The 22623-nt window shown below is 40.6% G+C and overlaps 1 protein-coding gene across 1 annotated transcript in view; it reads left to right on the top strand.

Annotated features, from left to right (window-relative positions):
* Window positions 1-22623, top strand: part of FBN2 (fibrillin 2) — a 262104-nt gene that overhangs the window by 216576 nt on the left and 22905 nt on the right. The window contains exons 42-55 of the mRNA XM_036279132.1: window positions 114-182; window positions 1562-1687; window positions 1869-1994; window positions 2449-2574; window positions 4280-4396; window positions 5982-6110; window positions 6528-6647; window positions 10110-10235; window positions 10971-11123; window positions 11918-11983; window positions 12290-12415; window positions 12983-13102; window positions 14609-14731; window positions 15174-15305. Coding sequence (XP_036135025.1) covers window positions 114-182; window positions 1562-1687; window positions 1869-1994; window positions 2449-2574; window positions 4280-4396; window positions 5982-6110; window positions 6528-6647; window positions 10110-10235; window positions 10971-11123; window positions 11918-11983; window positions 12290-12415; window positions 12983-13102; window positions 14609-14731; window positions 15174-15305 — 1659 coding nt within the window. The remainder of the gene's footprint in view (window positions 1-113; window positions 183-1561; window positions 1688-1868; window positions 1995-2448; window positions 2575-4279; window positions 4397-5981; window positions 6111-6527; window positions 6648-10109; window positions 10236-10970; window positions 11124-11917; window positions 11984-12289; window positions 12416-12982; window positions 13103-14608; window positions 14732-15173; window positions 15306-22623) is intronic.

Below are 22623 nucleotides of genomic sequence, written 5' to 3'. Positions count from 1 at the left end.
CTGGTTGTGAAGAATATAAAATATATTTGGCAGTAAATAAGGTACTATATAAAATGTTATTTTGAAAGAGTTGAAAATTTTAAGAGTGGATTTGGTTTGTTTGTATTTTAAAGCTGACTTCAAAACCATATGTGGAAATATTCCTGGGTTCACCTTTGACATTCACACAGGAAAAGCTGTTGGTGAGTTTTTTTTTCAGATTATATTCATTTTAATACGTATATATAGCACTTTGTAAAAATCTGTTCAATGTCTTTGAAGTTTGAAGTACCATGAAATGTAATAATCTGGATTCTGGTCTAATATAGTTAGACGAGAAAGAGATAACATGTTTACAGAATCTAACCAAGTATTAATAATGGTGTTGTTCTATCAGCATAGTCTGGTGATTAAGTTATGTTACTTGACTGTCTCAAGATTTCATACATATTAAGCTAAAATTGTAGTTTTCCTTTTCACGAATATTATATTACATGACTTTAAATAACCCTCCTTATTTTAACCTTTAGTTGTTATTTTCATACATATATGTTTAAGTTTTTTGGTGTATTTTTGCTAAATCCCTTTCTACTGATCTACTTAACAAATTTGCAAATTATTATTATTTTTTATCCTCATTCGAGGACATTTTTCCATTTTTTGTACACAGACAGAGTGGGAGGGAGAGAGAGGAAGAGAGAGAGAGGGAAACATCGATGTGAACGGGACACATTGAGTGGCTGCCACCCGCACGACCAACCAGGGCCGGGGACAAACTGCAACTGAGGTACGTGCCCTTAGCGGGAACCGAACCCGGGTCTCTCCGGACCGCAGGTGGATGCTGTAACCGCTGAGCCAAACCGGCCAGGGCGCAAATTATTAATTATACAGATTACTTCCTTATATTGTTCATTCTACTTTTCTTCCTCAAAGATTGTAAAAATAATGTGATTTTAAGTCTCCATTATCAACACATATATAAAGAAGTATATAAAATTAAGAAAGCCCTGGCCAGTTTGGCTCAGCAGTTAGAGCGTCGGCCTGTGGTCCAGAGACAGCCGGGTTCGGTTCCCGCTGGGGGCACATATCTTAGTTGCAGTTTGTCCCTGGCCCTGGTTGGGTCATCTGGGTGGCAGCCATTCAATGTGTCCCTTTCACGTTGATGTTTCTCCCTCTCTCTCCCTCCCACTCTATCTGAACAAAGAAATGGAAAAAAAAAAAAGAAAAGAAAACACAGCTTTCTTTATCAGAAGCATTTATCAGTAGCAGCATTCAGGGGAACCTGATTGTAACCTGAAGAGGAGGTGTGATTCCCTAGGAAGTTCATCCGCCACATGGACACTAAAAGTACTGGGTCTATTTGATCAACTACTTAGGTTTTTCCATCACTGTTCAAAGGAAACGGTGTATTTTATGGTCTGCATGCTTTCATGAAGCACAGGATCATTCACGCCAGCACAGGACTGATTTCTGTGACACTGAGTGTGTTCTTTTCCCAGTGCACACAGGGCTTTATTCAAGGTTCTATGATAAGTACATTACGCAGAACCATGTATATTTGATCAAATCTGTTCAATTTCAGACATTGATGAATGTAAAGAGATTCCAGGCATCTGTGCAAACGGTGTGTGCATCAACCAGATTGGCAGTTTCCGCTGCGAATGCCCTACAGGCTTCAGTTACAACGATTTACTCCTGGTCTGCGAAGGTAATCTGAGTGACACATGCCCTTTATCCGGTTAGGTTTGGCGTACATAAATGGTTTCAGACAGCGTTCTGATTGTTCACAGTCTCTTTCTCAGTATTTAGGAGTTGACCACCAAATGGTTAAATGAATGTAATGCTAATGCGGTAATGAAATTGTAAAAGGGAAATTGTCGCTCTTCCAGATATTGATGAGTGCAGCAATGGCGACAATCTCTGCCAGCGAAATGCAGACTGCATCAACAGTCCCGGCAGCTACCGCTGCGAATGCGCTGCGGGCTTCAAACTCTCACCCAACGGAGCCTGTGTGGGTAAGAAGGAGACTCACTTCGTCCTTTGTGCCTGAGCAGCACCTTCTTTAGATTTCCTACCCTGCAGGGTTGTCTATGCTTCTCTACCCAAAATCATTTCCAAAGATCATTTTGAAAAGATTTTCTTAGTAAATCTATTCATTGATATTGAACCTATTACATTATTTTGTTCAGAAAAAAAAAGGTCTCTTCAGTGGATTTTCCTAGGATTGGACTCAAAAATAAAACAGTATCCTCGAGATAGCAATCAACATAGAAAAACTGCATGATTTTAAAAGGAAGAGACCTGGACGCTTGAAAGCCTTGCTCTGTTTGTTTTGATTCAGCTGTTGTCACGGCTCATTTTCAGCCTATCTGTAATAATTAATAACAGGTTATAGAAACATGCCTGTGAAAAAATGAAGGCATCTTAATAAAAATCAGATATCTGTAATGGGTCTTATTTTTGTTTCAGATCGCAACGAATGTTTAGAAATTCCTAATGTTTGCAGTCATGGCCTGTGTGTCGATTTGCAAGGAAGTTACCAGTGCATCTGCCACAATGGCTTTAAGGCTTCTCAGGACCAGACCATGTGCATGGGTGAGAGGAGAACCTTGGTGCGGGGTTGGATCGGAGCTGAGCATCCAGAAGAGATTGCAGTTTGGATGTCTTTATCAGAAACAATCTTGCAAAAAATTAACTATATTAAACTGTTGATGGTTTCATTCAGTATAAAATTTGTAAGCAGAGACACACCTCAATATGTTTCCAATATGTTCCTTGGTTCAGTATTCACCACCTTTTTCCCCAGGTGACTTTCACATGCTTAACCTGGGCTCTGGGACACTCAGGTTATATGGGAGTCGCTGCAGTACCAGCTGCTCTCTACCCTCTGTTACCACTCAAGAAAGCCTTTCTGAATGCAAGAATGCAAGGGAGTAGTACGAGGGACAGTATTGAAATGAATACATTACATGTACATGCACATATACACATACATATATGTGCACACTTTCTCCCCAAAATCATTGAATACATGGGATTTATCTGCTGCTTTTGTGTTTTAACTCTTAAAAATAATTTTTAGAAGTAGCAGAAGCTAATGTAATGGTTAGTTAAGCAATAATAGTGTTCATTAAGTAACTGCTGAGCTGATGATTAATGAGATTTCAAAAGCAGATGGGCTGGATGATTTGGAACTCAGAATAACTCCTTAAATCTGATATCAGCCACTGGCTCTGTCTCTGCAGAAAGAGTTCATTCTTTGCACTTGAAGGAGGAAATCAAATTATAACTTGGCTATTTATAATTAGTGTTCTCGGTTTAGGAAAAGCTAATATTGTGCAACTACTCTTCTGAATTCAAGATATTATTTGCATGAAGAGTGAGGTCAGATTTCAGTACTGCAGAGCTAGTTTATGGTGTATCCATACAAGGATCACCAGGAAAATCTCGGTTCATTCATTGCCTGGAGGGGGCACTCCATATGGACTCGTCCTTGGTGATAGGAAAAGTTCTCTAGGAGATGCTTGTGCAAAGGACAGATATAGGATCTGGCCCTATTTGCATGAACTTTCTGAGAATGCTTGCCTTATACATGCTTCTCCTGGCTGTACTCTCAGACGAGAGAATATGATTTACTCAAAATAATATATGAGATGATTCCAGAATTCATATGGAGAAATCTGCCCTCAATCCTAACAATTAATTCATGATAAAAGTCAGTGAAACTCCTTGGTAATACCTCTCTTAAACAAAGCTTCTTTCCTAAGGAATAATATATATTTTTTGCATGGTAAAAGAGTTTTCTTAATTTCCTTTTTTTTTTTTTTTTTAAGGCTAATGATAATGAGTTCTAATTGACTTCTTCAGTGTGGATTCCACTAGTTCATAAAATCTAGGAACTAAAGTTTATTTTTGTTGTGCTGATCAAATTAAGGTTTATAAATGCTTGGGGGAGAGTTTATAATGCTTAATAGAACAAAATTCTTTCAGTGTTTCAAGATTAGTTTCCCTACAATTGACAAGCAAACTATTTGTTAAAACATCTCCACGAAGGGGCTGCTTGCCTAGCCTCATTCTGAGTGTTAATGTGCCTGGAAGTCATTAAAAGGCACTTTTTCTTACAGTTTTACAATTCAGAGCTTTCTCTACCTATACTCATTTTTCCTTAAATAAATATGAGTTCCTAGTACTGAATGAGGACAGTCTAAGTAAATCAGTAGTTTAAAATAATGCGAATGTTTAATAGGCTATGTTTTTCCAGTTAAACACTGAATTCCTTTGAGCCCATGTTTCTTTGCAGATGTTGATGAGTGTGAGCGGCACCCATGTGGAAATGGAACTTGTAAAAACACTGTTGGATCCTATAACTGTCTGTGCTACCCTGGATTTGAACTCACTCACAATAACGATTGCTTGGGTAAGGACTCAGTTAGTTTCAGTCTTTTATTGCTTCTGTTTCATTTCCACCCAATAGACTGAAATAAAAAGTAACACCAAAGAATAAATATTTTTATTATTAAAATTGCAAATGTACTTCAAAAGGTATGTGATATCATTGACTAGTTTCTACTTAACGAAAGCCTTAGTCTTGGCGTAAATAATAAAAATTATCCGCTGTGTTGAGTACTTCCATCAATCAGCTATTCGATTCAGGGGGAAGGCCGTGCAGCTGATAGTGGATGTATTGGGGCTGCACTGTGGTTTGGGGTTACTTTTACCTATTAAATGGGACTGAAGACAGACCCGTCATTGTTTCAGCATTATTATTAGTATTTAATGTAATTCGTTCTTAGTTTATACTCAAATACTGACAGTCTCCAACATAGGAACATGTTATATGTTGAAACTCCATGTTCTGTCAGCTTTTGAAGCCAGAAATGATGCCTTTTACACAGCAACTGCACATGGTGACTGGGTTTCTATGTCAGCCCTTAGAAGCCTGTCTGATATCTGTTTGTGACCAACTCGTGATTTTCAGTGGCAAATAAAACTGTCTATTGGTGGTACAGGATTTTAGCCTTTGCTGCTAACAGACATTGATTGAAATAAGAATTGCTAGTGAGTGGGGGAGAAGTGCCTGCCAGGGGTGGAGGAGACAGTAAGAGAAATGACAACCAGCGTTGACAGTGTTCCTTGTTTACCATGGGCCAGGCACTATGCTGATACTTTAAACTTAACATCTCTTAATTCACACGATCCTGTGATGAGGTAGGCGAACCGAACTCAGCTTTCTACCATTATGGGGCCAGCACAGCTCATACCTATCTTCTAATTTAACCCAATATATGTTCCTCTCAGTTTTCCTTATTTTTCAAAATTCTGCACTGCGGAAACATTTTAGAGCTAATTGGACATTTTATTCAGCCACCACCGCCTTGTCTACAGTTTCTCACACTCTTTATACAGCCACAGAGAACTGAAAACACAGACAAGGCTCTGATCAAAGTACATTCTTCAAACAACCAAAAAAATTACTCAAATGCGATCAAACCTAAGCTTAACAGGAAATCTAACACCAAAGGTTTTTGCTCCCCAAATTCTGTATTCTGTCAGCAATTCTAGGCTATTTTTAATATAACTGATTTTTTTTTTTTTTTGGTATTTAATATGATCCTTTGAATACAGTCAGCTTATCTCCAGGTGAGGTCACTTGCAAGCTGCGCAGTCAAGTTAAACTTATATATCCTTCTGCCGCTGGGAAAAGAAATATTTTTTCAATTGGAAAGAAGGGAACGTTTCACCTGAAACCTTCAACTTTTATTTGGTTATAAATTCCTGAGTTATATTAATATCAAAAATGTGCCCTTGTGGTTGCAATACAGTAGAGCTCTATGTGACCTTACAAGTCACTTGATACTTACGATGTGAGCCGTTTTTCTCGGTGTTGGTGGGAATTGTAGCGTAGGGTTTTTGTGAATGTGTACCAATACATATGTTTTTAAGTTGCAACTTGTGACACAGCATACGCTCTCTCTTAAAAGCCAACTCCTGTTTGCTTACAGACATAGATGAGTGCAGTTCCTTTTTTGGTCAGGTGTGCAGAAATGGGCGGTGTTTTAATGAAATTGGCTCCTTCAAGTGTTTATGTAATGAAGGTTATGAACTAACTCCAGATGGCAAGAACTGTATAGGTAAGTATCTAAATAATAAACAGTCTTTATGTTGTTTTGTTTTGTAAAAGAATTATGTGACTCCCCCTAGTCCCTGCTTAAGGACTCATTCATATTTCATTTGATCATCTGATCACCTGACCAAGTTAAGGTATCATGGGAAATATTCCTTATCAGGAATAAGCCAACAATTGGAAACATATGTTTTGGGATAGAGCTTGAAGCTATCCACATCTTAGTAAAAGTAGACAAAGGAAACAAAACAAGGAAAATAGCCTCTTAGCAGATGAGTAATACCCAAGATATCAAGAGTATCTCAGAGCGTATTTGTCCATAGTGACCTGGGAGATCAAAAGGGCCCGAGCTGAATTCATGTTACTGTCACTTGGCAACAATGATCTCATGTTTGAATAATTTTTCTCTTGTTTGTCTTTAAAGATACTAATGAGTGTGTAGCCCTTCCCGGCTCTTGCTCCCCCGGTACCTGTCAGAATCTGGAAGGGTCCTTCAGATGTATCTGCCCCCCAGGGTATGAAGTAAAGAGCGAGAACTGCATCGGTGAGGCTAACATCTATTCTGAGGTCCCTGAGCTGCTCAATATAATAAGACCTGGCACAAACTCTATGGAAGTCCACTGAATCCAAACCACTGCAGGCATGCTGGCCCAAGGAGTTAAACATACAGCTGCATACATGTGTCTTACTGAGTCATCAGAAGTAATGTGAAGCCCGGCCGGTGTGGCTCAGTGGTTGAGTGTTGACCCACGCACCAAGAGGTCACTGGTTCGATTCCCGGTCAGGGCACATGCCCAGGTTGTGGGCCAAATCTCCAGTGGGGGACATCAGGAGGTGGCTAGTCGATGTTCTCTCTCATCAATGTTTCTCTCTCTCTCTCTCCCTCTCCCTTCCTTTCTCTCTAAAAATCAATAAAGAAAAAAATTAAATAAGTGAAAAAGAAGTGATTTGAAGGTAGAGTGGTGGGAATACAGAATTCAGGGATGTGGGATTTTTCATTAACAGAAGTCTTACACAAGTAAAAGAATTTTCAGCGTACTCTAATCTTTTCTCCAAATGTCAACAGAGACTTTCTATTGAATTTAAAGAGTGTCTACAAAAAATTGTGATCTTTGGCAACCAATTTTAAAACAGCTATTAAAGGTGTCCAGAGTCCTAGAAATGTGCAGCAGGAAACCTTGACAATGCTGTTCGGGCAGTTTTTCCTTGGGAAGGCCTCGTGTCAGAACAGAGCACACTGATCCACTTCTCATGGCAGGTGTTTTTCTGTTGAAACTCTTTCAGCTTACAAGAACCTTGTAACCACATCAGGAGTGGGTCCCAGAATTTCCTGGTGGGCATGACAAAGGCCAACCTTTTCACAGTTACTTGATTTCACTTTTATACAAAGTATATTTTACAGTCTTGCTGAAATTCAGAAGCACCAACATCTTAGTGGGATGGCTAAGGGTTTTTTTGCCTAAGAGTTATCCACTTTTTACAAATATTCCACATTCAAGGGACTTAACATAGACAGAACTCAAGGACACCGTTTACTTCATCAAATTTAATTATTTTTCAGCCATATAATTACATATAAAGGGTATTCTTAGTCATTCCAATTTGGTCTTTATATCTTTTCCCTTTTCTGTCTGATTTGTATAGTTCATTGTAAGATTGTCTAGTGTTTTTAATACCTAAAAAAATAATCATAGAAGCACCTTAGTAAGAAATCTATTGAAATATGTAAGATCCTTTCTTTGATTTTCTTTATTCACGTTTAATCTCAGTTCTTTGTTGCCTCCGTGATCTACCCCTTTATGGGACAGTAGCAGAAAGAGCAGTGTATCCTCCGATAGGAGGAAAGCAGAGATACATGTACTTCTGTATGTTGAAAAGATTCAACTACCCTTTCTCTTAATGAAAAACATCTATGATTCAGTTACATTTTATTATACTTCAGAAATAGTCTTTCTTTTATCCATTCTTAACAATGCCACTATTTTGCCTCTCTGAAAATTTTTTTTAGTTAACTTCACTGTAAGAATATTTTCTTCAGACTAGAAACTCTTCTACCATTTTTTCCCAGATGCAATGCTTCCCAACATGACTATACAAACACACACACACACACACACGCTTACGTGTACACACGTCCACACACACACACAGAATCCATTCCAACATACGGTGGACATTACAGTGAACACAGCACCTTTCAGGTGCTGGAACAGAGGCCTTGCCTTCAGCTAACTTGCTGCCTAACAGAAAAGACATATTTTGTAAGTAAACCTGCTTTATAAAGATATTCTTACAATCCAGGGTGCGAGACACTATACTGGAAGTATGTCTGGGATGTGGAGCAGAGTGGTCGTGGTGACAGGTGCCATGTCAGGGAAGCTCGTCACATAGATTGGTGACATTCGAGGTGGCTCGTAAATATTGGATAGGAATTTACTAACCAGAGAAAGGAGCAGAACAGAGGAGGCCATTTGCAGACACAGTTAACGCAGGTGTGGTAAGGGGCGTCGATGGCCGGTTCAGAGGATGGAACTTAGTCCTCCAGGCAGTGTGAAGCATGGCAGGGTTTTTTAGAAAGGATGGGCTATACCCTGGCCAGTTTTGCTCAGCGGTTAGAGCGTCGACCTGCGGTCCGGAGAGACCCGGGTTTGGTTCCCGCTAAGGGCACGTACTTCGGTTGCAGTTTGTCCCCGGCCCTGGTTGGTCGTGCGGGTGGCAGACACTCGATGTGTCCCTTCACGTCGATGTTTCTCTCTCTCTCTCCCTTCCTCTCTCTCCCTCCTACTCTATCTGTACAAAAAAAGGAAAAATAAAATAAAATTAAATTAAAAAAAAGAAAGGATGGGCTATAACTCCCTCATGAACAGTCTGCACATATAAATTGAGAACATAGTATGTGCCAGACCCCATGCCAGAATGGCTGTGAGTGATTCAGACAGACAGACAGGTCATGTCCTCGAGGAGCTTGCATTCTCGTGTGCCTGGTATTGTGTAATGTTTCTTCATTTAGTTAAAATAGCCCCTTAAATGTGCACCTCCAGTGAAAAAGCGCCAAACATCACCGGTAAGGAGCCCTTATTTTAAGGAATCGTTCTGGGGTGAGGTGGGAATGATAATATTCTCAAAACAATCCCGAGTCCTCATTCCATAGGCACAGATTTTCAAATAGATGTGTGTTTTAGAAAGACAGCCCTGGTGGCAATGTGAAGAGAAGAGAGGAAAGGGAGATGTTTCATCAATTAGGAGATAATATGGTAACCTCCGTGGCAAATGATGTTGGGTTTGAATGTACAGAGGAGGTAGAATTGATAGGCCAGATGGTGCTTGCATGTGGAGGTTAAAAGGTCAGGGTAGTCCTGGCAGGTGTGGCTCAGTTGGTTGGAGTGTCTTCTCATACACTGAAAGGTTTCAGGTTCGATCCCTGGTCAGGGCACATACCCAGGTTGTGGGTTCGATTCCCAGTTGGGTTGGAGTGTGTACAGTACAGGAGGCAACCGATCAGTGTTTCTCTCTCTCTTTCTTTCTATCTCTCTCTCCCTTCCTCTCACTCTAAAATCAATGAAAACATATCCTTGGATGAGGATTGAAAAAGAAGAAGAAAAAGGTCAGGGTGGAGAATAAAGGTGACTCAGGGATCCCAGTTTAGGTTGCTGAGAGGAACATCAGAGAAGGGGACCAGTTGAGCTTGCAACGCTTGTAAGACATCGATTGAACTGGTCACGTCAGGGAGGCAGGTAGACGTGCATACACCCCTAGGGATAAGTGCAGGGATCTGGGGATCGACTTGGGAGTCTGGGGCATGTGGTTGGTTGAAACTGAATATAATCTTTGACTTTTAAGCAATAATACTTTACTTTTAAAGAGTGAGTAAAACATTCACATAACATAATCTTGTTTCATATTAAATATCCAATGGCTAGTGTACTATTGTAGTATGAACAAATTACTTTGAATTATTTAGCAGTATACTGATTTGATTAAATTAATAAATTTTGCTGTTCTGCAGATATAAATGAATGTGATGAAGATCCCAACATCTGTCTGTTTGGTTCCTGCACCAATACTCCTGGGGGCTTCCAATGCATCTGCCCCCCTGGCTTTGTGTTGTCTGATAATGGACGGAGATGTTTCGGTAAGCTTGGAAATGACTTCTCCATCATAATTCACCCTTACAAACTTCAAAGTTAGACAGTAAACCATCATACTGATATTTGTCACTACAAAGTACATGTCTATGGCTAATACAACATCTGTAAGTTTAAAATGTAGGTCTCAAAAGTATATGCCCTGGGCAAATTTTAAGGTACTTTGAATTATTGGCCCTGTTTCTATGTATTTTTTAAATTTCATGCTAAAAATAGTCTTGTCTCACTCTTTAATTTTGTTGTTGACATATATTTGTTTGTAGGTTCATATGTGAATTGGTTTTGATGTGATTTAACTAATTGAAAGTTACCTACATTGCTTTTTTTTTCTTTATTTATTGTTGACAGTATTACAGATGTCCCCCATTGTACCCCCTGCCTCGACTCCCTTCTGCATTGTTTTTTCTGACAACAGTGTAATGGTAGAAAAGGAGATCTGGAAATCATTTCAGTATTGAGCATAATTTCTCAAAAATTTCAAGCACATTATAAAAATATTTTAATTATTTCAAATAATTAAATAACATTTTATAGACAAGTCAACTAAACTTGGCAAATTAAATCAGCCATTGAGGATTTCCAGACCTGTCTTTGAACTGCTCATCTAGTCTGCATACGTTCAGCCCATGAGAAATGTTCTGTCAGAAAGAGAGTTCTGTTCCGATTATTCCATCGTTTTCAATGACCGGTAAGGAGGGCTGTGACTTTGCTTTCTTGAACAGATACTCGCCAGAGCTTCTGCTTCACAAACTTTGAAAATGGGAAGTGTTCTGTACCCAAAGCTTTCAACACCACAAAGGCAAAGTGCTGCTGTAGCAAGATGCCAGGAGAAGGCTGGGGGGACCCCTGTGAGCTGTGTCCCAAAGATGATGAAGGTGAGAGCAACCACCTGAAGCACCACTCTGCACTGGTTTGGGAATTGTGGTTAGAAGTAGGTCTGACCACATCATTTAAGACTATTTTGAAGGTGAAATTACCACCTCACATGTAAACTTGAATGGTTCAGTGAGCCTCCTAATCTGAGGGACTTCTGTGAACATCTGTATTCGACATGTGTGAGCACAGGTAGTTACCCTATTATTTCATTCTCCATACCCCCCCCCCCCCCGCCAAGGTTAGTACTATTTGCTTTCAAGAAAATGAGAGAGGTTCAAGGAGGCGATAAAAGTATATTCCAGATTGCCGCAGGAGTCCCGTGTGGGTGTTGCATTACAGGCCGGGGCGCTCAGGGCCTTAAACGAGAAGCTGAGTCAGCACAGTGGCCATTTATGGAAGCAACCAAGGGCCCCAGGTCTTGTTAGCACAGCTGAACTGTAGGTTAGTTCCCCTGAAGCTCAGAAGTGGCTCCGCCTCCGGGTCTGAAGTAGCATCTGTGTGTGATGGGCAGAGAGGGCTCTTCAGCTGCTCAGTGATAAGCAAGCAAACGAGAGAACCAGTAGCCTGCAGTAGGCAGCACCCCCGAAGGAGCTGGGCAAGCTCGGGTGACCTTCACTACCTAAGCTCAGTGCTGCTTTTGAAATAAATCATAAAAATAAGAGGCTCTTGCTAAAAAAAGCTTTGTAGAGGAAAAAATAAGTCTAATTGCACATATATTGTTTGTCAGTTTTTAAGTTCTCTGATAGTTAAGACTTGGATGATGGGAATTTGTATATATTTTTTTTCTTTGCAGTTGCATTCCAGGATTTGTGTCCTTATGGCCATGGGACTGTTCCTAGTCTTCATGATACTCGAGAAGGTGTGGTTGGATATATTTCACTCCTGTAGTCTTCTTTTATGTGAATATATTATTGTATTTTATTTTATAAATCATGCTAATTTTGCTGTGTGATATCTAATATATTATATTTAGTGTCCATATACAGTGTTTATTATACATCACATGCATTACACTTATCATAAAACTGTGTTGTGGTATATGAAATATATATTTCTGGTAGAAGAAACTTTTTTTTTTTAGAAATTTTAAGTCTTTTGAATAGGTATGCACAGATCCAGCATATCTTTTTATAAGAGGAATTTCATGGGCAATTCTGTGTTTTAGATGTCAATGAATGTCTTGAGAGCCCAGGCATTTGTTCAAATGGTCAGTGTATCAACACAGACGGGTCTTTTCGCTGTGAATGCCCGATGGGTTACAACCTTGATTACACTGGAGTGCGCTGTGTGGGTGAGTGTTGACTCTTCGTTGCTTGAAGTTCTACTTTCTGTCTCGTACTCAGCAAAAGGTCTCTCCAGCACCCTGGGTGGTGGTGGGATTTGCAAAGCCAAGATAAGTAGCTAGTAACTGCTCTTTCTTCTCCCATCTTACATTTTCCAGTAGGCCTCGTTTATGTGAAGGTGGAGAGGGTTGCCCACCCTCTGCCTTCAACCAAAATATACAAACTCTGATGTGTCTAAAGATTTTCAGTTGCCAAAACCACTAACTGGGAAAGAGATCCATTTACTTTATGACTTTCCAGGCCTGCTCTTGCAGCAGACCACATTCCTCGCTGGGATTGTGAGTTTGAGGGCAGGCATGGCTGTCTAGGGGCTCAGAGCATTTGCACTTGATCCTTCAGGGTCCTCTGCATGTCACAAAGGCTGGCCCGCTAGGGGATGGGGGCGATGGGGTGCAAGAGTCAGGTATGCCCTACACAGCTCCTGGAAATGCATGAAAGCCAGGTGAACATTCATGGGTGTGCTTCAGTTACTAAAACGCCTCCGAATTTTATGGCACTTTCTAATTCTTTTTCAGATACCGACGAATGTTCAATCGGTAATCCATGTGGAAACGGTACATGCACCAATGTTATTGGGAGTTTTGAATGCAATTGCAATGAAGGCTTTGAGCCAGGGCCCATGATGAATTGTGAAGGCAAGTAATTACTTTGTTATCATTTCTTCCTGATCTAGGAAGGGATTTTTAATGTCTAGGCTTTTATTTGTTATTCTGATAGCCCTTCGATGATTATATTCATCACAAATACATTTTCCTTGACTTCAGTGAGCACAGTTGCGGTAGCTGCTTCGATGCCCTGGTCTGGTAATTCCGGCATCTGGGTCATCTCTGAGCTGGCATCACTGATTGCCTTTTCCCTTGAGATTGGATCAGATTTTCCTGGCTCCTCCTTATGTTGGTTAATTTTGGATTATACCCTGGGCATTGTGAGTGATACCTTCTGGAGTCAGTTATATTACTTCTAAGAATGTGGATGCTCTTGTCTTAGCAGGTGGTTCACTTGAATGAAAATGAAAGCTGACTGACAGGTCTGTGGAAGACAGTGGTTCAGATTTCAGTTCTGTTCTTTAAACCTTAGTGGCTAGGCTCTTTGACTTTCCCCACACCGGCATGATTAAGTCAGCTGCTTGGGCTGGTTTTATGCAAAAAAAAAAAAAGAAATGCTTAGCCCTGACTGGTTTATCTCAGTGGTTAGAGCATCAGCCTGCAGACCGAAGGGTCTCAGGTTTGATTCCTGGTCAAGGGCACGTACCTGGGTTGCATGTCCAATACCTGGCCCCAGTTGGGATCTTTTTTTTTTTTTAAATCCTCACCCGAGGACATTTTTCTATTTTTTGTTCAGATAGAGTGGGGAGGGAGAGAGAGAGAGAGGAAGAGAGAGAGAGAAACATCGACGTGAAAGGGACACATCGAGTGGCTGCCACCCGCACGACCAACCAGGGCCGGGGACAAACTGCAACCGAGGTACATGCCCTTAGCGGGAACCGAACCCGGGTCTCTCTGGACCGCAGGCCGACGCTCTACCGCTGAGCCAAACTGGCCAGGGCCCCAGTTGGGATCATGCAGGAGGCAACCAATCAGTATGTGTCTTTCACATTGATGTTTCTCTCTCCCTCCCTCCTTTTCTCCCACTCTCTCTAAAAATCAATGAAAAAATATCCTCGGGTGAGGATTAACAAATATATATATATGTATATATATACACACACACACACACACACACACACACATATATATTTCCGTCTCTGACCCTCTCCTGTCTGGGGTTTGCCCACATTCTTCAGCAGCCTTGGTTGCCCTAAAGCTCCTTCTACAGAAGCTGAGGAAGTTTCTGTTAAAGATTTAGCTCCCAGGTGCTGTCCCTGCCGGGATTGAGTAAATTGGGAACTTACTCCTTGCTAATTGTTTGCTGAATTTCAACTTATCACTAAAAACTACTTTCGATAGTTTATTTTTTGGAGTTTATCATTGTTATTTGTTGGAGTATGAGCTTCTTAGGTATCCAGTTCTCCTACCAAAAGCGGAAGTTAGGTTATCTCTCCAATTGCTCTCTGTATAACCGCCAAATAAATACGTCCTTGTTTGTTTTAACAAATAATTAGAACCCTAGGCTAAGCACATGGCTGTCTGTTTCTTTGTCAGATATCAATGAATGTGCCCAGAACCCTCTGCTGTGTGCTTTCCGCTGCATGAACACCTTCGGGTCCTACGAATGCACATGCCCGATCGGCTACGCCCTCAGGGAAGACCAGAAGATGTGCAAAGGTAAGGCCACAGGCGAGGGAGCGCTTAGAACTTTACTTGCCTTGCTGGGGATATACTGTAAGGATTTTATACTTCTCAGCTCTCTTCTTCCAGAGCATTACGGAAATGTTCATGACAGCATTTTGCTGGTAGGTTTCCATACCTAGATAACAAGACACTTACTTGGTGGTCTGTTTAATCAAGTCAGAGATGAGATGGGTTGAGGGGCTCACCAGCTATCACACTCTTGGGCTCTTATTAAAGCAAAGATTGCCCTTTCCTGGACTTCTTACCATTAGGACCAGTGCTGAAAATTTTAAATCTAGAACAGCCAACACGGCTCCTCCTTCCTCTGTCACACGTCTGATTGCATTTCCAGACTCCCAAAAGCAAAAGTGTGGCTTAGAAGTACTAAACGGTAGTCTGTTTCTGAGAACTTCGTATCTTTACAAATGTTTTGTAGACCTGGATGAATGTGCCGAAGGGCTCCATGACTGTGAGTCCAGAGGCATGATGTGCAAGAACCTGATCGGCACCTTCGTGTGCATCTGCCCGCCCGGGATGGCCCGAAGGCCCGACGGAGAAGGCTGCGCAGGTGAGGCGTTAGGGGACGATGGCGCTTATTCACCGCTCCTGCTCCGAGGCGCATTTGTGGCAGTGTTCCCAGGCCGTGCTAAGTGCAAGCCAACGGTTTTCCCAGCTGTTTCAAGGCTGTACTAGGCTTCCGCCATCCCATGGTCCATGCCAGTAAAAGAGGTTCTGGATAACACAGTGGCAGTTATGGCTGTCCTGGAACAGATGCCCTCTTGTTTTTCATAACTCTGTGTCCTATAAATCTAAGACACCAGAAGTATAGGAAAGTCCTTGAAACAATCATGCTCATGTTCTCTCTCTCTCTCTCTCTCTCTCTCTCTCTCTCTCCTCTCTCATCATTCCATGAATGAGGAGAGTGGAGGCAGATAATCTCCAGAACCCTATTACAGGCTAGATACCTCTGTGACTTTGGTCATATTTTTTAGCATATTTGAACTGCAGTTAATTCACCTATAAAGTGAGGAGGTACGGCTATGTCTCTAAGATGACTTCAAGAGTTTAAAATGCTCCGATTTTCCAGTGCAAGCCAAAGTCTCATGCCACATAAGCTGGTCACGGCCACTGTATCTGTTATCTCAGCACTTCCTCCTCAAAGTGTTGTCACCGGGGAGCACAGGTGGCTCCCCTCCATTAATTTAGAAACTGCTGCTCCCTCCTAACCTCCAGGGCCTAGAAAAATGTGGATATTTTGGAGGAACATTTGAAGATTACTAATAATTTTTTATATGGGGGGGGGGACAAATTAAGATTTCTCTGAAATGAATCGATTACTGATTGCCTGGTGTGAGAGTTGGAATAGAGAGTGGATGTAAATGGGAGACAGGAACGTTCTAAAACTAGCTGCAATAATTGCACAGCACTGGAATTTACTAAAAATCACTGAGTTGCATGCTTAAAACACGCAAATTTTATAGCATCTAAATTATACCTCAATAAATGTCAACAGAATATTTTGGGGGATTCATTGATGTTATATAAATGTAATTGAGGAGAAGGCTTCATTTTGAAGGTGATAGAATAAATACGTGTTACTTCACTCCCATCCCGTGAGGATTTGGGAGCGATGACGGGAGGGAGACAACTGTTTTAGATTAAATGAAGAAGTGGTCACAACTACAGCCTGAGAAATATCCTTGAAATAATACAAAATTTCCAACAAAAACACAGATGTCCAGCAGCGTATTTTTCCTTAGGCTTTGGCAGAACACAGATATCTCTGAAAGTAACTGCCCCAATTTTAAAAGTTCATCCCGCAATCTTCGATTAGAAGATAAAGGACCCAGGTGGCCGAGAGAGGCAGGGCTATTTCTGTAGCAGCCCAGTTCCGTACTGCAGTGTCAGCAGACGCCGAAGAGAGAGAGAAATCACAGTGACACCGTAAGACTTAACTTTTTTTAGAGCCCCACTCACCTCCTAAGTTACCTGAAAGCTTGAGTGTACTTGCCCCAAGGATGGAGAGAGCATAACAGATTTGGTGAAGTGTGTTCATACAACAAACCTGCATTGAAACTGTGGGGTTATGCCCAGTTCGGCCCTGCTGATCTTCTCTGACACTGTTTTTAAGCAAATAGCTAAACTGGAGAATATTGTTCAGAGACAAATAATTACACAAGACTGGAACCAATGTATACATACCAAGGGTGGGGTGGCAGAAGAGGAAAATAAGCAAGGATTAGACTTCGATGCCTCAGAAAACAGAAGAGGAAGAGTTAAGAAAAATAGTTTTAGTACAGTAACTCTAAGAGAGATCAATAAAATTCAAATCAAAGAAGAGATTGAAAAAGAAGATAAAGTAATGTCAAGAGATAATGGTCTAGCAGAGTTTAGGAAAGAAAGAAAGCGACCACAGAGATTAACATCACATTAGGAGGGATGACAACACATCGGTAGTGTGGATTTGGAAGTGATTAATAAGAAGATGACAGAGGCAGAAGACAAAGTCAACATACGCATAAATGAAGTCCCTGGGGGAAAAAAGAAACCTGAACAATGAAACAGGGAAAAAATACTTAGATATATTTGAGTATTTGTAGAAGAAATTCTTTTTTTTTTTTTATCCTCACCCAAGGACATTTTTCTATTTTTTGTTCAGATAGAGTGGGAGGGAGAGAGAGAGAGAAAAACATCGACCTGAAAGGGACACATCGAGTGGCTGCCAACCTCACGACCCAACCAGGGCTGGGGACAAACTGCAACCGAGGTACACACCCCTAAGCAGAAACTGAACTCGGGTCTCTCTGGACCGCAGGCCGACGCTCTAACCGCTGAGCCAAACTGGCCAGGGCTGTAGAAGAAATTCTTGTAGAAAATGTTTAAATCCGCCTATCAGAGGAGCCCACTGCTCCATGGAAAACTGTTGCGAGCAGTCGTTCATTTATCTACTTATTTACTGAGCATCTGCTGTGTTTGTGGTTCTGGGGGTATCATAATGAACTGGAAGGACAAGTTTCCCCTCCCCTACCCCATCCCCACGCTCAAGTGGTTTATGTTCTAGTCGGGGAGAAGCACTCAACAAACAAAAAAATAATCAACATGACAGTTTCATATAGTGGTAAATCTTCTTAAGAAAATAAGACTTAGTGATTGAGTGGGAACTACTTTAGAATACACTTTCAAGGAAGGCTTCTCTTATGAGGTGACCTCTGAACTGGGAACTAGAAAGGAAAAATAAGGAAACAGCCAGAGCCAAGACTCCTCAGGCAGGAAGGAAAGCCAGTGTAGCCGATGTGCCAGGAGAGTGGCGTGAGGTGAAGTCCAGAGGTAGGGACGGGCATGGCAGGCAAGGTGATGAGTTGTTTGTATGCCAAGGGCATTGTGGCAGTGACTCGGAGTGTGTGCCCTGAAGATGGATGGTGAATATGAGAAATCTAGTTTCATGTCCTTGAGCTCTGTGACCAAGGGCAAGTCGGCTTCCCCATGTGCCTCAGATTTCTCATCTATAAACAAGTAGGAATGATGAGATCACTTGCTTTGGGGCATTATTGGGAGCATTCAATCAGGGAATTTCTGTAAAATTCTTAGAATGGTGCTTGAAATATAGTAAAATTTCAATTGAGTGCTAGTTGTTGTTAATCTCTAATTTACATTTTACAAGACCTCTGGTTGCCTTGTAGATGATGCATGGGAGGGTGCAGGAGCAGAAGCAGGATTCATTTCGGTGACTGTTTTAATCACCCAGATGAGAGGCAAAGGAAGCTAAGATAAAAGCCCCGGCGGGGTAGAAATGTGGTGAAATGGACAGATTCAGAATATGCTTTGGAGATACTCAACAGAACTAAGCCGATGGATTGATTGGATATGGTGGCTGAAGGAAGAGGTATAAAAAAATGAGTCCTAGGACTTTCACTGGAATAATTGATTATACGAAGCTACTATTAACTAATAAGGAAAAGACTGGAAGAAACAGATGTGATTACGGGCACAGGAAAATGAAGTTCAGTTGTGACTGTTCAGTGTCAGATACGTGGCAGCTCTCCAGGGGTAACGTCAAGTAGGCCACAGCTATAAACTGCGAGCCAGTAGGTCATGTTTTAAAAAACTGTAGGATTGGATGAGAACACAGAGAAAGAACAGAGAGAGTAGAAGAAAATGTGACTGAGCTCTGGGTACCACGATGTTTCGAGTTATTAAGACTATTTAGAAGACTAGAAATATTTAGAAGTATTTAGAAGACTAAAAATAAGTAGCCAGCAAGATAAGAAGTTCTCCTGGTCACTGTGGAGCCATGAGAGATACACGAATAGATTGTTCAAACACTTAGGGAGTAGTCACTTGTGTATAACACTGCTGAGACGTAGACTAAGGTACAGGAATAGTTTCCATGTCAGGGTAGAGCACATGGGTTACGAAAAGATTCAGAATTGGGAAGTGGACATGACAACCATAGATAATTCTTTCAAGAAATGTGTGTGGGACCACAACAGACCCCGTACAGCCAGTGGAATCATGAGAAAGAACAGCAAAGCGGGAGGCATGATGCTTCCTGCTTTCAAACTATATTACAGCAATTGTTATCAAAATATTATGGTATCAGCATAAAAACAGACACAGAGATCAATTTTGGTGGGAGTAGCAATCCCAGAAATGAACCCAGGTGTATGGTCAATTAATTTTTTACACAGGAGCCAAGAATATACTGTAGGGAAACATAGTCTCTTCAATAAGTAGTGCTGGAAAAACTGGACAGCCAGTGGAATGAAACTGGACCACTCTCTCACACCATGCACAAAAATCAACTCAAAATGGATTACATACTAGAAGATAAAACCTAAAGCTATAAAACTCCTAGAATAAAACATAGGGATTAAGCTCCTTTGTGTTGGTCTTGAGATGATTTTCTTTTTAACACCAAAAAAAAAAAAAAAAAAAGCACAAATAAATAAATAGGACTGTATCAAACTAAAAAGCTTCTGCCCAGAAAAGAAAACCATCAGTAAAATAAAGGCAACCTATGAAATGATAGAGAATATTTGCAAACCACGGAACTGGTAAGAGGTTAATATCCAAAATATACAAGGATCGCATGCAACTCAATAACAAGTAGCAGCAGCAGCAGCAGCAGCAGTAGCAGCAGCAGTAGCAGTAGCAGTAGCAGTAGTAATGGGATTTTTAAATGGGCAAAGGACCTGAATAGACATTTTTCCAAAGAAAACATACAGTGGTGAACAGGTCCATGAAAAGGTGTTCAATGGCACTAATCATAAAATAAGTGGGGGAAAAAGTCCACACAGTCATCCCTCAAATAGTTGATAAACCACAATAGAGGGAAGCCACAACAGTCGAAGCACAAAGAGGCGAGGGATGACTGTGTATAAATAAAGAGTACTACTTCGCAGAAATTCATTCATCACAGTAGAGTCTGGATCCGATTAACTGCAATGAACGAGGGCCAACTATAATGAGATGTTACCTTTTACCTGTTAGGATGGCTGTTATAAAAAAGATAGGAGATAACAAGTGTTGACAAGGTTGTAGAGAAAAGGGAACCGTGTACACTGTTGGTGGGAATGTAAATGGGTGCAGCCACTATGTATGTTCCTCCAAAAATGAAAAATAGGACTACCATATGATCTAGCAGTTCCACTTCTGGGCATATATCCAATGGAAACAAAACCATTATCTCAAAAAAGTATCTATTTTTGTGTTCATATTATGGATTATTTATAATAGTCAAGGTATGGAAACATATTAAGTGTCTGGATGAAAAATATATATACATACATGTATATGATATAAATATACACATTATATAATGAAATATTATTCAGCCTTTAAAAATAAGGAAATCCTGTCATTTGCAGCAACGTGGATGACCCTGGAGGGCATTATGCTAAGTGACACCATTCAGGTAAAGACAAATACTGCATGGTACCACTTACATTGTGGACTCTTCACAAAAGAAAAGAAAAAGAAAAAGAGTTGAACTAACAGAAACAATGAAAAAGTGGTTTCCTGGGGACAGGGGTTGGGGAAATAGGGACAAGTTGGTGAAAGGGTATCAAATTTGCATTTATACAATGAATAAGGTCTGAGTGTCTAATATATAACATGGTGATTATAGTTGGTAACACTGTATAGAATTAAAATGTGCTAAGAGAATAGAACTTAATTAAATACGTGAGTCAGTTAACTCGATGGCGGGATCCTTTCACAAGGTTTATGTATCATGTTGTTCTTTAATTATCTCACAGTGTCATTTGTCAATCATACCGCAGTAAAGCTGGAGTAAAATAAAATGGGAGTTGGAGAATTGAACAGGAAAAATAAATAAATTTTGCTTTAGGGGAACAAAAATGTGGCAGTAACTGAAGGGATAATAGGTTATTGAGAATGATTGATTTTTTTTTTCTTTTTTAATCATGCTGAGGGAAGGATTTATTAAAAACAGAGAATTGTGAAGTCTGGAAGGTAGTCCAGAGTTACAAGTTCAAGAACTTGACCTTTGAGAAAAACCAGAGATACTTCAGCTGTTGAAAAAGAACAGAAGCCCTGGCCCATTTGGCTCAATGGTTAAAAGTGTCAGGTCATAGATCAAAGAGCCACAGGTTCGATTCTGGTCAAGAGCACCTTGTGGTTTGATCCCCAGCCCTGGTAGGGGTCATGCAGGAGGCGGCCAATTGGTGTGTCTCTCTAGAATCGATGTTCCTCTCTCTCCCTCCCTCTCTCCCTCTTTATCTGAAAATCAGTGGAAGAATATCCTTGGGTGAGGATTTGAAAAAAAGAAAGAACGGAAAAGAACAGGAGATTTAAAGTGAGGGCGCGGACAGGTGGTTCATCATGGGGATGATGAGTTCTCAGTCCGTGGTAGTCATTAAATAATGGGGGTGTAGACGTGCTGGAAAGTATAGTGGGGCTGTCAAGGGAGTACTAGTGCCGCCTGAGACTCGAGCCTTGGGTCGAAGTGAGACCTGTCCTGCTTGTGTGTTTTCTCTCATCTGTCCTGCTGCATTGGGAACCGTGGGCAGAAGGAAGTGGGTATAGACCAGAGTAATGGACAGTGACGTGGCCAGTCATTGGCAACCCTAAAATTGCCAAAGCATAGACAGTGGAGTGCTGAACATCAAAATTTCATGGGTAGCACAATATCACACACACCAAGATAGACCCTCATGGATTTACAAATTTCAACAGCAAAAAAAAAAAAGAAAAGAAAAGAAAAAGAAACAAACAAACAAAAGGGGGCAGATGAATTTTGCTGGCTGTAGGTAACCAGGCAGAAAAAGAAATTACCTACAAGGTAGAAAAAAAATCAATGTACACTTCTTTTCAAGTTCTCTGAGTAATTCTCAATGCCAGTGGTAGCAACACAAAAGTAATCTAATATTTGAGACACCTCTAGTTACATTTCAACTATAAAAACTATATTATACATGATCAAACATGGAAGAACTCAGGCAGTATATCCAACAAGAGCTTTCTTGAAAAAAATAATTCAAACAACTAAAATACAAATCAAAATAAAAGTGAATGAGGGATGGTATTAAATCAAGAAGTCAGACCTTGAACCCTCAAATTCTAGAAATAACAAGATACTATGCAATTATTTAAACCCATAACTTAGCTCAGTACTTTTGCATATACTTTTAAGTTTTCTGTAATTTTTTTCCTAAAAGGGAAAAAATAGCTACACCATCACACATCATGATGAATTTCAGAGCACTAAGAGCAAAATGTAAACCCTTAAAGCATAAATCCATTTTTCTCCAGAAGGAGAGAAAAACCAGATTTCCTACACATGAACAGTAAAACTGGGTAAAAGGAAACAATGGAACAATACTTTAAAAACATTCCAAGGACAAAATACTTTTGAACTGAAATTC

Source organism: Molossus molossus, unplaced genomic scaffold, assembly GCF_014108415.1.
Source record: "Molossus molossus isolate mMolMol1 unplaced genomic scaffold, mMolMol1.p scaffold_m16_p_3, whole genome shotgun sequence".
NCBI lineage: Eukaryota > Metazoa > Chordata > Mammalia > Chiroptera > Molossidae > Molossus > Molossus molossus.
This window is presented reverse-complemented; position numbering and strand designations above follow the sequence as displayed.